Source organism: Anas acuta, chromosome 10 (genome assembly GCF_963932015.1).
Source record: "Anas acuta chromosome 10, bAnaAcu1.1, whole genome shotgun sequence".
NCBI classification, from domain to species: domain Eukaryota; kingdom Metazoa; phylum Chordata; class Aves; order Anseriformes; family Anatidae; genus Anas; species Anas acuta.
In genome coordinates, this window is record NC_088988.1 from 1,075,822 (window position 1) to 1,096,594 (window position 20,773).

At 63.9% G+C, this 20,773-nt stretch overlaps 1 protein-coding gene across 4 annotated transcripts in view; it reads right to left on the minus strand.

Annotated features, from left to right (window-relative positions):
- Positions 1 to 1,573: 1,573 nt before the first annotated feature.
- The window catches only part of WWP2 (WW domain containing E3 ubiquitin protein ligase 2), a 31,471-nt gene continuing 12,271 nt past the window's right edge, over positions 1,574 to 20,773 (minus strand). For 2 of the 4 annotated variants that reach the window (XM_068693441.1, XM_068693442.1), the window contains 17 exons: positions 19,517 to 19,724; positions 15,200 to 15,289; positions 13,605 to 13,779; positions 11,215 to 11,269; positions 9,369 to 9,450; positions 8,791 to 8,919; positions 8,388 to 8,466; positions 8,203 to 8,274; positions 8,034 to 8,122; positions 6,757 to 6,916; positions 5,734 to 5,867; positions 5,478 to 5,618; positions 4,847 to 4,967; positions 4,411 to 4,515; positions 4,155 to 4,251; positions 3,226 to 3,298; positions 1,574 to 3,022 (listed from right to left, as the gene is read on the minus strand). In XM_068693441.1, coding sequence (XP_068549542.1) covers positions 2,923 to 3,022; positions 3,226 to 3,298; positions 4,155 to 4,251; positions 4,411 to 4,515; positions 4,847 to 4,967; positions 5,478 to 5,618; positions 5,734 to 5,867; positions 6,757 to 6,916; positions 8,034 to 8,122; positions 8,203 to 8,274; positions 8,388 to 8,466; positions 8,791 to 8,919; positions 9,369 to 9,450; positions 11,215 to 11,269; positions 13,605 to 13,779; positions 15,200 to 15,289; positions 19,517 to 19,724 — 1,910 coding nt within the window. In that variant the 3' untranslated portion in view covers positions 1,574 to 2,922. Of the gene's footprint in view, positions 3,023 to 3,225; positions 3,299 to 4,154; positions 4,252 to 4,410; positions 4,516 to 4,846; positions 4,968 to 5,477; positions 5,619 to 5,733; positions 5,868 to 6,756; positions 6,917 to 8,033; positions 8,123 to 8,202; positions 8,275 to 8,387; positions 8,467 to 8,790; positions 8,920 to 9,368; positions 9,451 to 11,214; positions 11,270 to 11,495; positions 11,668 to 13,604; positions 13,780 to 15,199; positions 15,290 to 19,516; positions 19,725 to 20,773 lie in introns of those variants that run through there. The other 2 variants (XM_068693443.1, XM_068693445.1) reach the window with 2 other exon arrangements.

Below are 20,773 nucleotides of genomic sequence, written 5' to 3' on the forward strand. Positions count from 1 at the left end.
TCACTTTGCTGCTGGGTTCTTTTCCTTTGTTGAAACGGTCAGTGCTTTGTTTGCCTCTACTTTGATGCCTGCTTTTTGCGTTTGTTTATAACATGGCTGTATAGGCCTGCTCAAACTGGCAGCTGCTGCAACAAGGAGAAAGGCTGGGTGGTTTGGGGGTCTGAGCACTGAGCAGGGAAGGGGGAAAAGCCAGGGTGAGTTCTTTTCTCTAAGCACAGCACTCTTCCTTCCCCCGTGCTCATCTCCTTCACTGACAAGTCAACAGCTGAAGATTTCTACTGCAGCCTGTATTAAAACTTGCTCTACATACCTGTTTCAGCTGTCACTGTGAGTTTTCACTATTAGCTGAGACCTGACTGGTTCTGAAGCACCACAGAGCAGGAACAAGGATGTTGCTGTATGGGCAGCTGCCTTCTGGCTCTAGCTTGTGGTGGGCTGGTAGCTTTTGGTACCTCACCAAAAAAAAAAAGGCAGCTATAAAGTATGTGCCTGACACATGGCCTCTGCTGGGGTGGAAACAAGGAGGGGGGGAAGAGAGCAAGGGCTCATGCTGGAGAGGAAAGGCTCTGTGTGTGTGTGTGTGTGTGTGTGTGTGTGTGTGTGTGTGTCTGTGTGTGTGTGTGTGTGTGTGCCACCACTGCTGCACAGAGCAGCGTGCCTGCCTCCCAGAGGAGCAATGTTCATTACCACATCATGTTTTGCAGTGTGAGTGCATATTTGCATATTTCAGGACTAATTCATTGTAATTAGCCAATTTTATGCAATATGGACGTCTCTATATTTAATCTAGCCCCGATTTGCAGTCCCTGGGCACCTCAGTGCCCTGGCAGCACACAGATGGCACTGCTGCTGCTACAGCTGCCAGCGACTGAAGCAGCCCCACGGCGAGCTCCCCACCCGCCCAGTGAACCCCAGAGCTTGTAGGGAGTCAAAACATTTGTGGAGACACTGAGCCAGGCCGAGCTCTGCAGAGCCCCAGGCTGAGGTGACGGTGGTGGTGCTCAGGAGCCTGCCCTGCACGTCCTGCAGCCCCGTCCTGCATCGCCAGCCCCTGCCAGGCCACCTGGCTGCTGGCAGGAGGGATGGACGCGTTCTGCAGCACAGCTGCCCCTGAAACTGAGCCAGGAAGCTGGAGCTGGGGCTCTGTTTGGCCTCATCCCCTGCAGAGCGTCCCCTCCGTGCCACAGCTCCCTGCCACCTCCCTGGTGGATGCCAGCGCTGCCGTGCCTGGGGCCAGGAGACAGCAAAGTGGCTGGGGCCAGCCCACAGCGAGCAAAGTTCCCTCTGGGGCTGGGCTGTGCCGCACAGAAACGAGCTCCCACTGCGCAACACCAGCACAGACCACTGACAAAACAATAATACCAGCTGCAACAGCTGCTGAAAAGCAGGCACAGCATCATCCCTGGCTGCTGGCTGTCCCCCGGCAGTATGAGTGGCGGGTTTATTTACTGCTGCTGTGGTGGATTTTTTTTGTTTGTTTGTTTCTTTTAACCAAATGCTGCAGTCCCGGGGCTGCTGGCCTCACCTGCCTGATCCCCAGCACTCCCCGCGACGCCAGGCAGGGACACACACCTGGGCAGCTGCTTGTCGTTTATTGCACAAGAAGTCGGCATCACTGAGGCAGGATGGTGCAGTACAAAACTATCCGCTTACCAGTCAAAAGCTATGGCAGAGCTTTGTATCCACAGACTTCAGATATGTACAGATTTACACACCAACGCTCGCAGGGGCCGTGCCCGCGGTGCCAGAGCCGGGACCCTGCTGCCAGGAGCCCCGGGGGCACGGCAGGACGAGGGGCAGGGGCCTGGTGGCAGGGGCCTGGTCCTGCCCTCACCGCAGCTCCTGCCACCGGCCCGGCCGCGGCACAGGGGGGGCAGCAGGGCTGGGTGACCCTCGAGCCAAGCGAGTGCTGTGGTGGCCGTGCCGTCCCCACCGAGCACCAGCTCGGAGCAGCACGCCCCTTCAGGATTCAGTACAAGAGCTCGGAGGCCTCACGCTTGTGAATAAAGCCAAGCAGCAGCCGGGGCCAGGCTGGGGGCAGCCCCGGCCCCAGCAGCACCCGCTGCAGGCTCCCTGTTACCCTTGCTGGGTGCAGGACCGGGCCCCAAACTCGTACATCTTCACAACCCCCTGAGAGTCAGCTCGAGAGCCGTTGCCCATCCTCAGCTGCATCTACTAAAATGCCACAGAAAGGCAGAAAAAACTGGGGGGTGGGAACAGCCCATACCTAAACCAGGTCTCACTTTAACCGCATCTAGGAAAAGCCTCAGGCAGGCTCCAGGACTCAGAGCCTCTGGACAAAGCTGCTGCTCCAGCAGAAGTGCCTTTCCCCATGGGGGGGTCTGGGGGGGTCCATCGGTGTCCCCTCACAGGGACCTGCGGCCACAAGCTGAGTTCAGTGAAGCTACAGGGAGCAGAGAGAAAGAAACTGCAGAGAAACGAGGGGGTTTGGCTCCAGCTCAGTTAAAGATGTTGGTGCCTGTTTCCAGGCGCGCACAGCGCTTCAGTGCGAGGTTTCTCACCCCTCTCCAGGCACAGAGGAGCCCCTTTAACACTGACCAGCCGTGGGACAGGGGAGCACAGCCCCCAGCAGGCAGGAGCTCAGACCCTGGGGTCATTCCCGAGCCACCCCAGTGCCCCCCGGGACTCCCAGCGGGGTGAGGGGGGACGGGGAGCCCAGGCGCACGCTGCGCACCCAGGCTGAGCGGAGACTGGCTTTGGCACCCACCTCCCCATCACACCTCTGATTAATTTTAGGGAGGCATACATGGACCCGTTTCCCCCAGGGCTGTGTTAGTGCAGGTCTCGCACAGGAACAAGAGCAGAGTCCGCAGCCGCCCGCACACCATCCCATGAGGCAGCACCCGGCAGCAGGCAGCACTCGGGCACCTCCGGAGTCGCTGGGAGAGCACCGAGGCTCCATCACTCCTGGCCAAATCCTTCCGTCTCCTCGATGGCGTAAAGCAGCTTCTCCTTCAGCTGTTCGTAGCTCTTGTACGGAGGCAAATCCAGGCGGTTAAAGCTGGTGAGACAACAGAGGCTGTGAACAGTGACCCCAAATCCCCTGCTGCCCTCCTCCCCCTGCAGGGACCCCTCCGGCCTCAGCAGCTCCATCCCATGGGACTGCCAGTGACGGGGACAGGACAGGGGGCACCGGGGCCCCACACAGCCGGGCAGGGACCGCGAGCAGTTGTCCCCATGCAGCGCCGAGGAGAACTGACTTACCATGTATGGCTCCGAGGCAGCCACGTCTCTTTGCCAACTTTATCGATGCAGAATTTCTGGGGCCCGTTGCTGCCTGTTAATTATGAGCAGAGCAAATCTCATTACACGATCGGGAGCTGAAAAAGAAAACCCTGCCGTGCCACTACAGCCAGCAGATCCCATCGGCACACGCCCTGACAGTCCTACAGGCACCCGAGGGCACAAATCCCCTGCAGCACTCCGACAGCCTGCTCTGACCCCTTTGCAGAGAGAATGCACAAAAACACGAAATGAAGAAGCTGAAAACTACATCCACAGCACACGGTGATGGCAGCGCGTCTTGTAAGTGGGGTGGTCAAAGAGCAAGTGTGAAGCACACGATCTGAGCCCGCTGGACGGAGCGGGGCCATCCGAGCATCATCAAGGACCTGGCTCAGGAGGCCTGAGTCACCAAGGTGGCTTTTTGACAAATTGTGACTGCTGGCTGGGCTCCGGGGGCCTGGAAAAAAGCTAACGCGCCAGGCAGAACAAACAAATGGGCTAGGTTAGCTGCTTCGCTTGCATCAGCTCTGGGAGAACAACAGAACACCGGTACGGGCCCCAGCAAAGGACAAGGGCAGAATAATGCCACACGCTGTGGGTCTCTAGAAAAGGGGCTTCATCACACCCAAAAAAATAAAAATTAAGTCAAAAAAAAAATCAAATCTCATTCAGAATGACATTACGACTGCACTGACGAAGCTAACTGTGGTGGCACAGTTCAGCCTAAGGAATTTGTCTGGGCACAGCACGCACCAGACCGAACCGCCGTGCCCAGACATCACCACAGCTACATCACTGCTGCCAAGTGCCCTCAAGTCTGGGGTGGAAGTGTGGAAAACCAGGTCCCAGCCGCCAGCCCTGGGCACTGCCACCACCCCCCCACACGACCCAAGCAGCAGGACACGCACCGATGAGCTCGGCGAAGCCCCCGACCGGCAGGCGGCAGGTCCCCGTCACGAACTGCAGCAGCCGAATCCTCTTCTCATTGTCCATCTCCTTCACCACCTGCGAGGACAGCACACCAGGAGTGGGACCCCCATCACCCCACACCCAGATGGGCCAGGGCACCGTCCTGCAGTGCCGCTCCTGCTGCGTTCACCCCACGCTCCGGGCCATCCCTGCCTGCCCCAGCCCCACGCAGGGGATGGAGGCGCTGGGGCTCACCTGCCAGAACCACTGGATCTGCTTGCTGTTCTTGGTGTAGTGCCGGTAGATGGTGTTCTTCTGCCAGTCGTTCATGTCGATCTCCTGCATGCCGCACAGCATCAGCTAGGGACAGGGCACAGTCAGCAGGGGCACAGAAACAAGCCCCATACCCACACATCACAGCACCGACCACTTCGGTGCAGGGCTGCGCCAGGCACAGGCTCCAGCACAGGGCACGGGAGGAATCCCTCGCCTCTGATGAGAGGTTTCCCACTAATGGGCCCTACAAGCAACCCTGCAAACCCTGCCACCGGGTGGGTGTACAGAGCTGATGGGCAGAGCCCGAGGTTGGAGGGAGCAGAGCCCGTGCACGCCAGCAGCACCGGGCAGCCTGCAGCAGGGTGGGAGCCCCGCTGCCCCTGCGCTCCCCATCCCAGCGCGGGCACCAGCTCACCTCCAGCTCCTTCTCGTCGAAGTACCGCAGCCACTCGAGCGGCACCACCTCGTTGAAGCCGTCCAGGAAGGCCTTGGTCTGCTCCTCCACGCCCCGCGTGAAGCGCCAGTCTGTCAGCAGCCTGGGGAGGCAGGGGGTGGTCAGCCAGTGGCACCGGGGCCGCTGCCATCCCTTCCCCCCAGCGGGGAGGCAGCTGGCATCGGGGGGCCCAGGGAGCCGCAGGGGTGCATGGCGGGGCCCCCCTCAAGCCCTCCCTCTGTCCCCACACCCAGCAGCAGCCCCGAGCACAGAGCAGCAGCCACCGGGGAGCGAGGGGTGCAGACCACGTCCCCTGGCTGCAGCCTGCTGCCCGCAGGACAGAGGCAGCCCCAGCCAGCGCTGGGTGAGCGGCCATGGGACAGGGAGAGCAGTCTCACCCTCTCTCCCCTCTCCTCTTTCCTGAAAGTACTGGCAGCTGCCCAGCAGCAGGCAGCCAGACCGCAGCGCAGCTCAGTGACCGCGCCAGCCCATACTTGTCACAGGCCACGTAGCCAGGGGAAGCAGCCACGTCCCAAGCCCCACGTTCCCACCCCAGAACCGCCCTAAAGCCGTGGGGCCGGGCACCCAGCGGGGGCATCGGGACCAGACTCACATGATGTACTCCTCCTTGTTCTCCTCCGTCACCCGGATGCTCTCGCCGCCCTCCTTCAGCTCATGGGTGGTCACCTTGCCCAGGATCTCCATGTCCTGGATGAAGTACAGCTCCAGGCCGCACTCCTCCAGGCTGTTCTCCCTGCAGGAGGACACCGGGATGTGATTTCTGGCAAGGCACCGCGAGGGGCGGCGGGAGGAACGCTGCCTCCCCCCAGCACAGGCCCGGCCCCGGGCCAGGAGCGTGAGGCACTCACTTGGTCCAGACGATGGAGTTGTAAAACTCGGGGTCGATGGACTCCAGGTCCTTCAGCGTGGGCCGCTTGTTCAGCATGCGCTTGTAGAAGGGCAGCGTGAAGCCGGTATCGATGAACTTCCCGTGATACAGAGCCTGCCGGGGGGGGGGGACACTGGGTTACGGGGGCCCAGGACAGACCCGCAGGGACACACAAATTTCCACCGCAGCCACGGGGGACAGGGAACAGCTCCCCATGGCCAGGAGCCCCCCCACCAAGCCCCCCCGGCTGGGGAAGGCAGCGGGAGGCTCGCCCGGCGCAGCCCCTCTCCCCTCCCCAGCGCGAATTCCACCGCGTCTCCTTCTCCCCTCGCAGCTCTATTAAGAGCACTTGTTTAAACAGAGCTCTGCTGTGGCTTCCCTGAATCCCTGGCTTCCAGGAGCCCCAAGGCAAAGGCAGCCAAAAATAATGCAGACGCTTGTCTAGAACAGCCCAGCGGTGAGTAATAGTCTGGGGTTTTATTGGTATCCTGCGAGGCGCGGGGCAGGGCAGGACAGGCGGGGGACCCGGGCAGGGCGCAGCCACCTCCTGCACACACCTCACAGCCCCGGGACAGACCCTGCCCCGAGCCCGGACCCCCGGCAGCCCCGCGCCCACCCGGGCCGGGCGATCGAAGGCACAAATGGCCCCGAGGAGGGCGAGACGAACGGGAGGAGCCACGGCGGGGCCCGGGCAGCTGGAAAATCTCACACTGCTGGGGCTAAAAATAGTGCGGAGCTGCAGACCCGACAGCACCTGGGGTGGCAGCCAAGGACCTGGAGCCATCCCCGCAGCACAGCCCCCGGCAGCGGGGTCCCCTCGGCCCCACAGCCGTCCCCAGCCCTACAGCACGTCGCCCTGCGCTGGTGCAACCCCTCCACGGCCACTCTGGGGACCAGCACCCGAGCGGGAAGGGGTGTAATGGGGTGCAATGGGGTGTAGTGGGGTGCAGTGGGGTGGCTGCTGGGCACAGCTCGGCTGCGGGACGCCGCGTCGGGCTCTTACCATGGCAATGAAGCGGCCGATGAAGCGGAAATAGGTGAGGTGGTCGGGGTTGATGGAGGAGGCAGGGTTGATCTGCAGGCAGTAGTTGTTTTTGCCAGCGTACTCGAAGAGGCAGTACATGGGGTTGAGCACCTCGTGGGACAGGAGGAAGAACCATTCCCTGGGAGAGAGCGAGAGCGGTGAGCAGCGGCTCCTGCGGCCACCGCAGGCTGGGTCTGCTGGACGAGGCTGCGCCCCTGCACGGGGGACAGGGACAGGACAGCCCCTGGGCCTCTGCAGCTCGCCTGCACGAAGCAAGTACCCAGCTCCTGGGCCCTGCCGGGAGCTGGTGAGGGCATCGGGCACCACAGGCTCCAGCTGCCTTTGCAGAAGTGCTGAAAACGGTTTGTGAAGTGCTTTTGGAGGCATCAGAAAGAAAATCCCTGCTGGGCACGGAGCTCGGCTGGGAGCAGGAGGCATCCCGACGGGCACCGAGCAGCCCAGCCCCTCGCACACACACACAAGTGCACACTCACGTGGCTGTGCACTCACACCCAGTGCCCGTGGGCACCCGCTCTCCTCCCACACCCCCCCCAAAACCCGACCGAAGCAGCGCAGGACGGGCCCCGCTGTCCTTGCTCCGCTCCCCGGCCGCGGTCCTCAGGCGCAGAGGCAGCCCCGGCATCCCGTCCGTGGTTCTACCCTGTGGTAGAACAGCATGACGTAACCTACCATAGGGTAAAACCACTGGCAGGACACGGAGAGACGAGGGAGCAGCAGCCCTGCCCCACAGCCAGCAGCAGCAGCACGAGCGGCAGGGTGGCGGAGGGAAGCCCAGCACCACGCCGGACACCCCAGGGGACACGGGGACAGACACGGGGCTCTGCCCCCTCCACCTGGAGGCGCAGCCCAGCGCCACGCAGCACGCTCCTCGGGGCGGTGGCAGCTACGGGCTGGCAGCAACCACGTCCCACCACGTCCGCCCTGGCACGCGGCGACTGTCCCGAGAAACACCAGCACCTGTGAGCCCCGCACCAGGCTGCGGGGGGAAGAGGCAGCACAACCCATCGCCCCGTGGCGCTGACGTTGGCACTCGGGGGCTATGGAGAGCCCCAGGTGGGCCCCCAGCCCTCCCTGTGCAATGAACAGGCTGGCGCAATGCCGTGGAGGAGTTTCACCCTTCCCAAAGCTCACAGTTTCCAGCACAAAGCCCTCTGGCTCCCCGCAGAGGGGCTGGGGACCCCGAGCCCAGCCGCCTGACGGGCCACCCCGGCAGCCCCTCACACCCCAGCACTCACCTGGCGATGCCGCCGTAGTCCAGGCCCTCCTCTCCCCGCATGATGATGTAGAGGCGGCGCCGCAGGTCGTAGGGCTTCATGTTCATGATCTGCACGGGGACACGGGGAAGCGTCACCGCGGGCTGTGCGCGAGGGCCAGCTCCGCACCCCCGGACCCCGCGCCCCTCACCTGCTGGAAGGAGTCCTCAAAGAGCGTCTGTCGGGAAACGCTGATCTTCACGTGGCTGGGCAGGGCGTTCGACTGCGGGCAGGGCACAGACAGGAGGCTGTGAGCAGGTTGGCACAGCCATTGCCCCATCCCCAGGCTGCCCCCGCGTGCCAGCGGGCCCAGCGGCCTCACGCGGCTCTACTCACGTGGCAGAGGAAGCGGAACTGGTGGTACTTCCAGCGAAAGCTGCGGTCGTACGCCCCCGGCGATCCCCCCTGCTTGCTCCTGAGAAAGCAGCAGGGGCTGGGTCAGGGCTCAGCCCCACAGCCCGACACCTCCAGCACCCGCTGCCCTGCCCCTGCAGCCTCACCACCCACCGGGGGGAGGACAGCCCCTGTGCTGCAGCTCCCCTCTGCACGTTGGAGCCAAACACGGGGCCCTAACCCCACTCTCAACGTGCAGGCAACAAAGCCAACCCTCCTCACCCACTCCACGTTGGGAGCACACCAACGAGCTGTGAGCAAGCTCCTCGAGCACAAGCCCCGAGCGCCGCAGCCCCGCTGCTGTCCTACCAGGCGCAGAGCCGGGGCTTGGCCCAGCACCACTTACCCGGACTCGAATCCAGGGCGCGGGTCCTTGAAGGTGGTGGTGCGAGTGTTGTGGTCCACGAAGTAGCGCACGCCCTCGTTGGTGTACTTCATCTCCCAGCCGGGCGGCAGGGGCGGCTCCTGGATCATCCTGTGGGCAAGGAAGGGGTCACCCAGCTGCCGCCTGGGGGTCTCACCCTGCCCCACATCGCTGCCCTCGGGGACTGCCTTCAATTCACAGCTCCGTGCCAGGCAAAAGGATTTGGGGGCGGAACGAGCAAGCAGCTGCCTGCGCCCCGAGGCAGGAGCCCTGCTGCCCTGAGCTCTCAGGAGCCCAGCAGGGTGAGAGGAGAGCACCTCCTCCTGCCTTACAGCCCCGTTGCCTCTCCTCACCTCGTTCCCAGCTCCCCCCAGCACCTGGGGTCGCAGTTCCCAACCCTCCCCGGCTCCCCCAGTGCCCGGTCACTGCCTGCATCACTCGGAGCCCTTGTGCAGGCTCAGCCCCCCCTCAGCCACCGCTCAGCACCTGGGAGCCCAGCGGTGTTTGAGAAACCCCCAGCAGCCTCCCCAAATCCCCCTGCCCACCCCTCGGGCTCCTACCCCTGCGTGCGAGGGTCTTCCCACTGCGTGGTGCGCGTGTTGTGGTTCACGTAATACACTCGCCCGTTGTCCTGTCTCTTCTCTAGGAGAAAACAGAGGGGAATTGTTAGCTGGTGCCCCGGGAACACACCTTGCAGCTCACAGGAGTCTGTCAGCTCCCTCCTCCCCTCCTGCACTGCCCCAAGTTGCTTGGAGAAGACAAAATAAATAATTTTACGTTTTCCCTGTGCACAGAAGCCGCAGTACCCGGGGGAAGGCCCGCTCTCCCCAGGCCCGTGTGTGGGGGCAGCAGGGCAGAGGCTGGCGCCCAGCCGCGCACCCTCCTACACAGCCGTGCTCCCTGCGGCTTTGGGGGCGCCTCCTCCCCCCGCATAGCCCTGCTGCTGGGCACACACGGGCATAAAATCAAGGCACCACTCACACCGGCATCGCTGCGGGACAGGCTCTGCCTCCCAGCCTCACCGCAGGCTCCCCAGCACCCCCTGTGCCCCCCCCCCCAGGCACTGAACACCAGGGCCCCCCAGCCACAGCCGGGCACCCCGTCCCATCCCGGTGGCAATCCCTGCACCCGCTGCACACCCCCTGAGCCCTCAGGGATGGGGCCCTCCCCATGCACACCCCTCCCTGCACGCAGCCCTGCTCCATGCCGGGAGGGACGCCCTGCACGCGCTCCCCGTCCCCTCCCGGTGTCCCCTCCCACAGCCCCATCCCGCTCCTGCAGGGCTGTGGGAAGCGGCTGCGGTTCCCAGCCCGGGACTGGGAGCCCAGTGGGGGTTGTGCTGCGTCCACGTCCTTCACCCCAGCCCCCCCTCAGAGTGCTGTGCCCCCAAGGGACCGGACTGGGGCTCCGGGGAGCCCAGGGACAGGGCACTCCTGCCACCAGCCCCGCAGAAGCACCAGGCATGGCTATGGGGGACGGGGGCTTTAGCATTTCTGCTCCTGGCTCCTGCTGAGGCACATCCGATGACCAACCCCACATCCACCCCAGAACCCCATCTGCCCGGGGTGCTCGCTCCGAGCGGGCTCCCCCAGCTGACGCAGGAGCTGGTTCACCCAGTCCAGCACCAAAGGCTCCGGCACTGCCCTCGCCGAGCCCCTGCCCTGCCCCTGGAGACCCCCCCTCAGCCGCCCAGCCCCTCGCTGCCCTGCCCCAAGCTCCCTGCAGTTTGTTCCCTCTCCGGGTCCCTGCAGGGGGCCGCTCTCTGCCAGCCCTGGCAGAGCACAGCACTGCCAGCCAGGAGAGGGGCCCTCTCCTCCCTGGGGGTGGCACAGGGGCTTTGCAGAATGTCCCAGCACCCGGTGTCCCCACTGACCCCTTTCCCAGCGCCCAGCAGCTCCCATTAACGTCCCCTCCGCCCCACCAGGCACTCGCCACCCTCACCACCAGCCCTCCCCAGCCCGGACACGGCACAGCAGAGCCCCGGGGGTGGCAGCAGCATTTGGGACACGGGGACAGGGCTGAAGCCCGGGGCAGAGCATCCCGGGAGGCACATGCGTGGCAGCAGGACAGGCCGCCGCTCGGCACAGGGCTCCGGGGACGAGCGAGGAGTTGGATCCCCAGCCTCTCCCCCAGTCCAAAGAACAACCACAAACACTTCTGCATTCAGTAGCTGAGAGAGAGAGAGCTGGGAACTCCTCCAGGAAAAGAGAAAAAAGGAAAGGGAAAAAAAAAAAAAGGGAAAAAAGCTGGATTTCAAATCAGAGACTGAGCTAGTCATGGGCAGCCTCAGCCCCACACGCAGCGCAGCACCGGGAGCGCTGCGACCCCACCGAGGGCACCCCTGGCCCGGGGCAGAGCAGGACGGCTGGCAGGAGGCGCAGGCAGGTGAGGAGGCTCTGTACTTACCCCAGCCGGGAGGAAGGGGGCCGAGAGGATCATTGTCGGACGGGGCGCCGGACGACTAGAGACAAGAGAGGGCAAAAATACAAAATAAAAACCAGGGCACGGGCGAGCGGGAGCAGCAGTGAAGGCGAGAGCCGCACAGCCTCTGCTCTGCGCTCGCCTCCCCTGGGCCCGCAGCTCCCAAAGAACTGAAAAAAACAAAAACAAAACAAAAAACAAACAAAAAAAGCCTTGCACACTCAGGGGGTGTTAAAAAAAAAAAAAAAAAAAAAAAAGGCACAAACCAAACAGAGGCTGGGGCGGCCAAGGGGGCGGCCGGGCAGGGGCCAGGCGCGGCGCAGGGCGAGGAGCGGGACCGTGCCGCAGCCCCCAGATGTGCGCGGCCGCTCGGCTCCCGCTGGCCCGGGCGACCATCCCCATCAGATACACCTCCAGCCTCCTCCAAGAACCACACACAAGAGGGAAAAAATATCGCAGGCCTTTCCAATGAAATCATTCCCACAAGCCCTGTCCACGCCCAGCGCTTCCTGGCGGGGCCCGCGGCCCCCCTCCTCCCCGGGCAGCGAGCGGGCTGCGGGATGCGCCGCACTGAGGGCACATTCATGCCTGCGCAGACGGGCGGCTCCCCGCGCCCCCAGCCCCCCCGGCAGGTTGGGGGCCCCGGCACAAAGCACCTTTCTTCTGCCCCGGGCGGGCAGAGCCGGCGGCCGTCACCCAGGCTGAAGCAGGGGGGGTGCCGGCACAGCCCCCCGACCCCGCTGGAGGTCCCCGGGGATGGAGGCACGGCCCCGACACCTGGGGCTCCAGGGGAGAGGGAGGTGAAATTGTAATGGTTAAATAAGACACGCGTTGTTATGAGAGGCCTTTTCATTGCACCTCCTAAAAACCAGCCACCGGAGAGGGGCCGGGGGTCCCGGCGGGGCCAGCAGTGGAGCCAGGCCTGCAGCCCCCATGGGGACAGGACAGCCCCAGGCCTGGGCACTCGGGGTGCTGGGGACCCCCCAACCCCCCCGGGATGGAAACCAGCCCCTGGGGCCAGCCCTGCACGCTGGGGGATGCCCTGGGGTGTGCTGGGGACGGGGCAGCCCACGCCTCCTGGCTTCTTCTCTCGCCCCCTGCCCCACGCACAAGGAGAGGGGCGCAGGAGGCACTGCCCTGGCACGGCACAGCACACAGCACGGCGTGTCTTGGGCAGCCTCCGCTCCCTCCCTACCCAGCCAGGCTGGCCAGAGACACAGCTGAGGCACGTCCAGAGGTATCACCTCACTGTGACCTAAAAATAACTAATTAAAACAAACAGGGCACAGAGACAAGAGCCCGGGGCAGAGCTCCAGGAGCCAGCCCTCCCGCAGCTCTCCGCAGCCCCCAGGAACGACCCTGGGCCAGAGAGACCCCCGGGCACGAGGGATGCTGCTCCCAGCCTGCTGCCTGCATGCTGCCACAGGGACCCTGCCTGCAGCCAGCCCCAGAGCTGGGCTCCCTGCAGGGGCTGTGCCACGAGGGCTCTGCATCACCCAGGGGTGCGGCACCGCTCAGCGCCTCCTGTCCCTGCACGGAGCGCGGGTGGGTGCTGGAGATGGGAGGGCAACGAGAGGCAGAGAGCCCCTGGGGGAAGGAGGCGCAGCAGAAGCCATCGCTGCTGGCAGGAGAAAGTTTGAACCGAGGAGTACAATCGTTTCATCAGGCTAAATTTGGAGCGCGAGTCCCTCCCTCGGTGCTCTGCAGAACCCAGCCAGGGCGAGTCGCGCGGCGCTGGAGCAGCTCCAGAGGCGGTGCTGGCAGTGAATTGAGCAGCGACAGGCTCAGAGCACGACTCGGCCTCGGTGGAAGCCCCCTCCTGCTGCCCCCACGCACAGCTCCCTCTGAGGGGCAGGAATCCATGAGGGCAGCCTCCCACAGCCCCTGCGGGGGCACAGCCCCAGGCCCAGCTCATGGGACTGACCACAACCTCTGCCTGCTTCCCCCTTGCAGAGACATCCGAGCTCCTCGCTGGGACACTGGCACTGGCAGTGCTTCTGTAGGGTGCTGGGAGACCCCAGAGAGGAGCTCAGCATCAGCAGGGAGCTGGATGCCCAGCGCTGCACACCCAGAGCTCCCCGGCCCTGCCAGGAGCTGGGTTCCACACCGCGGTAAAACCCCACAAGGCACGGGGCTGGCTGACACCAGAGCACGGGGACATCGCCACCCAGGAGGCAGAAAGGCTCCAGAGGGGCTCAGCCTGCAATGCCAGCCATCGGCACAGCCCTGCCTATCAGGGGGTGCTCACCCAAACCACAAACAGGGGGAAAAAAACAAGGGAAGCAGCAGCAGGGAGCTTGCAGAGCCCGGCAGCGCTCGTTCCCTGGGCCCTGGCAGCCCTGGGTGCAGCTCCTGCCGCAGCCCCCAGCCCTCACCTGGTACAGGAATCTTTGGCTGAACTGCTGCATGGCTCCTTGCAGCTGGTTTCGCTGGGACTGCCACTGCTCGTAGTTCCTGACGTACTCGGCCGTGGGGCGCTGCCACGTGGTGGTCCGGGTGTTGTGGTCCACGTAGTAGTACCGGCCCCTGGGGTCCACGCGCTTCTCCCACCTGGAAGCACGATGGGGAGATGTCACAGGCTGTCCTCCCCTGGGACAGGGGCTCGCTGGGACCTTCCAGCCCTGCTTTAGGGCCTGACCCCTTCCACCTCCCAGGGACTCCTCACCGAAGCGGTGTGTACACCTCCCCGCTTCCCCCAGCGCTCCTTCCCCTGCTGCTCGGAGCCCAAACACGGCACCAGGCTGCTCAAAAGCCCCTCAGGAGATCAGTGGCTGCCCCAGAGAGCCCCTCCTGACCACCACAGCACCAAAGGACATGGTGACAGCCAGCCCAAAGAGGTTCCACCCCGCGCTCAGCTCAGGCACCGTCCCAGTACTAACGCGGGTGTGAAGGCACGGGGCCAGCAGAGCCCCAGGAAGGCTGGGAGGAACGGCAGAGGGCACCCAACAGGATCCAGCACTGAATTTCCCAGTGCTCTGGACACGCAGCCATGGCTTGAGCACACCAAGCTGCTGCCCCAGCACGTGCTGAAAGCACAAGCTCGCACCATCCTTCTGCACGAGGGCTCCGCTCCCAACCCCAGGACAACCAATTTCATGGCTGAAGGGTTCCCTGGACAAGGTGAGCTCCACCACCAGGGAACACAAAAACCTGTGAGGACCTGAAGCAGCTCCCCACATGGCTGGGAGGTGCTGAGAGGTAACACCAGGACACCTCAACACAGCCAGCCCCCGACAGCGGCGCTGGAGCTGCACAGCAGGAGAGGAGCACGCCCGGGGTGCTCCCAGAGCCACCTCCCAGGTAGCAGCCTCCCTCCCCCTTAATGCCAGAAGGATTTTAAGCTGCCAGGGGGTCAGAAAGCAGGAGGGGAGGCTGCGGAGATCACAGCCTGGCTGAAGGCATGGGGTGACCACAGGAACTCGGAGGCTCCTGCACAGGAAAACAGGCTGGGCTTGCACTTCACACTCACACGTTACACCAGCTGCTGGAGCACACTGCGCTCACCCCAGCCTTGAGCAAACTCAGCCCAGAGAACACCCACCAGCAGTGTGCCTGCACTGCCTGCTCCTCCTGGAGCACAAAGAGGTGAGAACTCAACAGCCTCCTGCAAAGCACACGGCCCCCCAGGGGCACACGCAGCCTCTGTGAGCTGTTCCTGCTCACCAGGAGTTCAGCCCCCCCCGTGTCATCCCAACTCAAGAGCCATCCGTTCCTCCAGGTGACTCGAGGCCTGTCCCCTCCCTGCTCCTGGTCCTCACGGGGACTTTGCAGGCGCCCATCTCAAAGGCTTCTTTCACCATTCCTGAAAGAAGGGCCTCCAGAGGACACAGGGCGTGCTTTCAGGCCGGTGAACACTCCTGCATCTCAGCTCGTTTCCTTTCAGGACTGAGACCTCCCTCCCACCTCCCCTGCCTCACACAGACTCCCGAGCACGGGCTCCACGAGGCACCGCCTGCCTGCAGCCCCTTACCCTGGCGGGAGTGGTCGTTCCCACGTGGTGGTCTTGTTGTTGTGGTCTACGTAGTACACCCTGCCGTTCGGCAGCTCCCGCTGCTCCCACCTGGAAAAGACAACGATGGGACAGTCGGTAAGGGCTGGCACCGGCACCCAACCCCCGGAGGTGCAGCCCCCAAAGCTGGCTGGCCCCCGGTGTCAGCCCACACCGTGCGTGGCTCCAGCTGGAGGGACGTGGAGCACCTTCTGCTTCTACAACCCAGCCCCAGCAGCACCCCTGGGTGCTGCCCTGCGCCCAGCAGCCTGCCCCACGGAGCAGTGAGCAATTCCCAGACACCTTCTGAGCAAGAACACCCAGAGAGCTGCGGCTGGGGGGTCAGTAACCCCCCGAGCATTGCTCAGCCACAGCATTTAGGCTTTCGTTTAGGCTTTATTTAAAACCAAGCCCGACAGCAGGTAAGGGCAGCAGTTACTGGGCCTGCTGCACAAAGCCTGCGTGCTGAGAACCGGCCGAACTCGGGGCGTAAATTCCCAATCCCTCAGAAAGGAGGGGGGTCGGTGTAAGGTTTCACTCAGGGTCAGCTTCATGCCCCGCGAGTTTCTGATGTAGTTTTTGTTTAGCTTCCCTTAATACCTCTGTAAAGGGGAGCCTTTGAGTTGGGGCTGGGAGTTTTCCTGGCAGCCGTGCTGCTGGCTGCTGACAGACCCCTCTCAGGAGCACCGCATCCACCCGGCGCTGGGCTGGGCAGCAGCCCCTCGGGGGGAGCGGGCGCGATGGGGAGGCCTGGGGGCACACAGCGACACCAAACCCACTCTTTGCCTCCATTCATTCATCCAAGTTTGTGCCCTGGCAAACGCGAAGCCTCCACAGAGCGCCGCGCTTCATCCTCCCCTCCGCGGCACAGGGCGAGCGCGCGGCTGCTGACAGATCAAGGGCTCTGCTGCCACGCTCCCGCTGCCCCGGCTCTCCCTCCCAGGCAGCCTTCAGTCTCAATTAATCATCACAAAAGCCCCAGGAAATTAACGTAGCAGCTTACTAGCTTCTGTTGCAACTCCCTGACGGCAGCTGAAGGAACGCGGCTGGCGCCCGGCGCTCGTGCTGGCGATGCTGCAAGCACCAACACCCAGCACCAGGCCCCACACCGCCCCCGCCCACCCTCGAGCCCCCCAGGGTCGGATTCACACCAAGGGAGCTGTCACCGTGCGCTGCTGCGGCCACCCGGGGTCTCAGCAGCATTTCCAACCCCAGCTGAGGACCTGAAGAGCCCCCAGGTCACCGGGCAGGGACTGCCCCACGTACCCGGACCACTGGCTGCCTCCCTGCGGGCTTCCCCAAAAGAGTGGGCTCTAAGGACTTGGAAGTCCCTCATGACAAGAGGCTCAAGCCCCCAGGTGCTAATTCTGGGCTATGGAGATGAGAAATGGCACCGTGAGGGCTCCTCCAAGGCAGGGGGAGTCTGGAGCCCTCGCAGACCCCCCTCTGGGCACCCCCATGACTGCAGAGCCGTGCAGAATTGCTGCTGGTGGTGGCAGCGACTGGTGGCCACTGTCCCCGTGTCACACTGCTGTGAACAGCCCACAAGCTCACGCACTCCTTGGAGCTCTGGAAGGTAAATCTGCCACGTGCTGCTCTGCCCTGCAACCCGGCGTTTCGCTGCCACCAGCAGTACCGCAGGCAGCACGCTGCGCCCGCTGCCACCACCGCTGACAGAACAGCCCGGGCACGGGGCACTAAGGACAGCCCACGGCTGCCCAGGGCATCTCGCCAGCTCCCCACGAGCTTCAGCCTCTCCGAGCTCCCCACACACCCCCTACCAGGCGGGTTAGCAGAGCCCAGCGGGGCGAGCTCTCACCCCAGCACACGGCCACCACCAGCAGGACGCGCGTGGCGTGCCCGCGGCGCTGCGGGAGAGGCGAGCGGCGCACGCGGGGAGCCACGGCTGGTGCGAAGCAGCAGGGCCGAGGCAACCCTGCAGTCCAAACAAAACGCCCTCCTTATGTAAGAAACCACAGCCCCGTGCCTTCTGCCAGGCAGCATAATGCGCCCCTTTGTGCGCGCGAGACGGGGCTGTGTACACAGCGCGGCAGCGGCCGCCTGTCCCCGCGCAGCATCGTCGCTGATAGGAACCAGATGCAGGAGCCAGCGGCTCTCCCGGCCCCTGTCACTATCGGCCAGCTCGGGCACCCCATGGGACAGCCAGGACCTCGTGCTGGAGGCTTCAGGACACTCTGGCATCACAAATGCTCCCCAGGCCTGCAGGGAAACGCGCGCCGCACCAGCCGGGAGGGGGTGAGGAGGGCTCTGGGCAGCGCTGGGGCTGGAATTATTCAGGACACCATCCAGCATCCTCCGGCCCCCAAAACAGACTCCCAGTTGTATGTGAGATGCCTCTGTGCCCACCACACCTGGTGCAGATGCTCAGAGGCAGCTCTGAGCACAACAAATAGCTCCGAATCCCCGCGTGAACCCAGCCGTGCCGGGCTGCTGGGCACACGGCGACCCCAAAAGCAGGGCTGGGAGCTGCTCCTGCCCCTCCAGCAGCAGAGCATGTGTGCTCCCCCTGCTCCCACAGACAGAAGGAGACGCTCAGAGAACGAGTCTGCAGAAAGCACAGGTTCCTGGAGGCTTCTCAGAGGGGAGAACAACACGACAGCTCCCCCGCAGCGGAGCAGGAGGCGGCTCTGCAGGGGACCCGAGCGGCTGCTCCCAGGGCGCAGGAGCTGGGCCAGCGAGGGGCTGTCCCGCACGGCACTGAAGCAGCCTGGCCGTGTCTGCATCCCTCCTGCCTGAGGCACCGCCGCCTGCCCTCAGCCAGCCCCATCCCCACCTCCCAACACCGGGCCCCAAAGCGCTGCTCACAGCAACACCCTGGTGCTGAGCCAGCCCCAGAGCGGCGTCTCCAGACCCGGCCCCGGGGGATGCCCAGCAGCTCAGCCACACGTCCCCAGCCACTGCCCTGCTCTGTTCAGCTCTGTTCAGCCAGGGCAGACCCCGGCTGCTCTCAGGGGAAGGCTCAGGGCAGGGGAACGCAGCCGGAGCCAGCTCTCAGCCTCCACCCGACGGAGCGGGTCAGCAGCCACCAGGCAGCCCGGTACAAGCACGGAACTGGGACAGCGCATGAGATGCTGCTGCTGCCTTCCCCGATACAGATCCTACGGGCAGGATGGGCAGGGAGGGAAACTCAAGGTGCCACAGGCAGCCTCCATCCACCTCGGGCAGGCAGAGGCAGGGAGAAGGAGCCCTCCCGCCTGTCTGGTAGGCGCAGAGAGGGGCACGAGCTGGAATAAAGACCTTTTCAGAGCACTGGACTTTTCCAGCTGCCTGGAAACAGGAAGCGCCCAGGCCCGAGAACAGTAACCCTCACACACCCCGCATAAAGGCACACTGAGCCGTTAACCCTAATTACCTGTGACTGACACACCAGCGAGGCCCTGACCTTCCAGGCATTGGCTTAGCCAAAGGAAAATAAACAGCTCCCTTCATACGAAACACAAGCCGTCCTCAGCCCCCCTCCACGGCTCTCCCCTTGCAGTGGAAGGTGTCTGAAACGCGGGGCGGGGGGCTCAGCCTCGCCCCCGGCTGCCCGCAGCCCTGCTCAGCCAGCCCAGTTCCTCTCCCGGCTCCTTCCCCGTGCCCAGGAGGACGCAGAGCAGGGGGGAAACTCATCCCAGGCGTCCCCGCAGCACTTGGCTGCACCTTCCACCACGCAGAGGGCTTTGAGGCTCCCGTTTCTCACTGTCACCACCTGGGAACAACTTGGGGCCACACCTAGTGACAATTCTCTCCCTGCTTCCTGGTGACACCAGGAGAGCCCACGACTTTCCTGACGTATTTGGGGCTGTTTGGCCATGCCACCTTGAAACCAGGAGACAGACAGGCTGGGGGGGGATCCTGCCCACCTCCCTGAAACTGCAGCCATTGCCTGCAAGGTGTTCCCGCAGTGCTTCCATCTCTGATGTTCACACCTTTCCCGTGGAGCTCCCTGGAAATCCACGCTCATTCTCACGCATTTTCTCCTCGCTGCCTGGCAGCCAGCAGCTCCTCCTGCACGTGCACTGGATGCTTCTTGCTTCTGCCTCCCCTGGCAGCACGCCCTGCTCCTGCTCTGTGTGGAGATGCCTTCCCCTGCCTGTCCTCCCCCAAGCCCCGTGGTGCAGCACAGCCCCATCCCACACCCTCCTCCTCCAGCAGAGCAGTGCCCCCACTTGCTCGTGCCCCCCAGCCACCCACCCACCATCCTCCAGGGCTGTGCCTCCCTCCTGAGCCCCCCCGAGGCTCTCGGCCAGGAGGAAGGACACCCTCAGGAGCACAGCAGGACGCAGAGCTGCTTACCCCGGGGGCAGAGCATCCAGGGCCAGCACCGCAGCCCGGGCCTGGGGGGTGCTGGAGCCGGGCGCTGCCTCCTCGGGCTCCCCGGAGCTGCTCAGCGCAGGAGCCGCGGGGCCATCCGCCGTGCTCGGTGCCACCGGAGTCGTCGTGGTCGCTCCCGCAGCCGGCCTCTCCTCCTCCACGTCCGCAGCACCCGTCACGTCCCCGTTCACTGGAAGGGCAGAGAGCAGAGAGCTCAGCACCACCAGCAGCTGCCCCACGCAGCCACCACCACAGGGCTCTGATTGCTCAGATCCCCCTGAACCCTTCCCCACCTTTTGTCTCAAGACAAAAGCAGATGCTGCTTCGTGTTTGTGCTCAGCGCCTGCCCTGCTGCGACCTGAGCGCAGGTAGCAAGGAGCTCAGGGGCTGCTGGCAGCGCGCCCCCAGGCACTGCGAGGAGCTGAACGTTGCTGGATTCCACTCAGCGTTTGAGAAGGGAAGGGGAAGAGACAGAACGACAATGAAAACTGATCAGGAGGAAAATGCAGACCCGAAAAACGACAGGTTTTGTTTGATGGTATGTTTAAGCTAGCCAAAAACACAAGACCTGGAAACCATCTGGAAACCAGGCCAGCAGGCTCGCAGCAGCTTCCATCAGTCCCCATGACTTGCTGGTGGGGTCTCTGACCGGTGCTCACTTCCAGCCAGCCTTAGAAGGGGGAATTTTAGAAGCTCCAGACACCTCCTGCCAATTTTATGTTAATCGACCTGCGGGATGACCCCGGTGAAGTTGGACTGATCTCAGGCCTGGTCACAACAGGGGAAAAGCTGCTCCAAAGTCCACCTGATAAGGAAGGACTGCAGGGAGAACGCGGCAGGGGCTGAACAGGGCACAGAAAATGCCACAAAATGATTTCCTTTTACTCTCAGATGGAATTCCAGCCGGGAGCAGCAGATGTGACGGGGAAGCTCTCGCAGTCACTCCCCAGCCGTGCACGGTAACGCCGGCAGAAGGCACGGAGCTGGGAGCAGAGCGAGGCTGCTGGAGCCCCAAGCACCAAATCCTCACTGGCAGCACTCGGGGCAGAGCCAGAGATGGGACACAGCAGCGAGGACAGCACAGCCGTAAGGCCACGGGGCAGGGAGATGCAGCTCGAGGACAGCAAAGCCCAGGAGCAGAGCTGTGCCTGCAGGACAAAACGCTGCCCGCAGCCCCAGGGCAGCAGGGCTGGGACAAGCCACAGCTCGGGGGGGGCAGCACGGGCTGCAAGCGGCGGC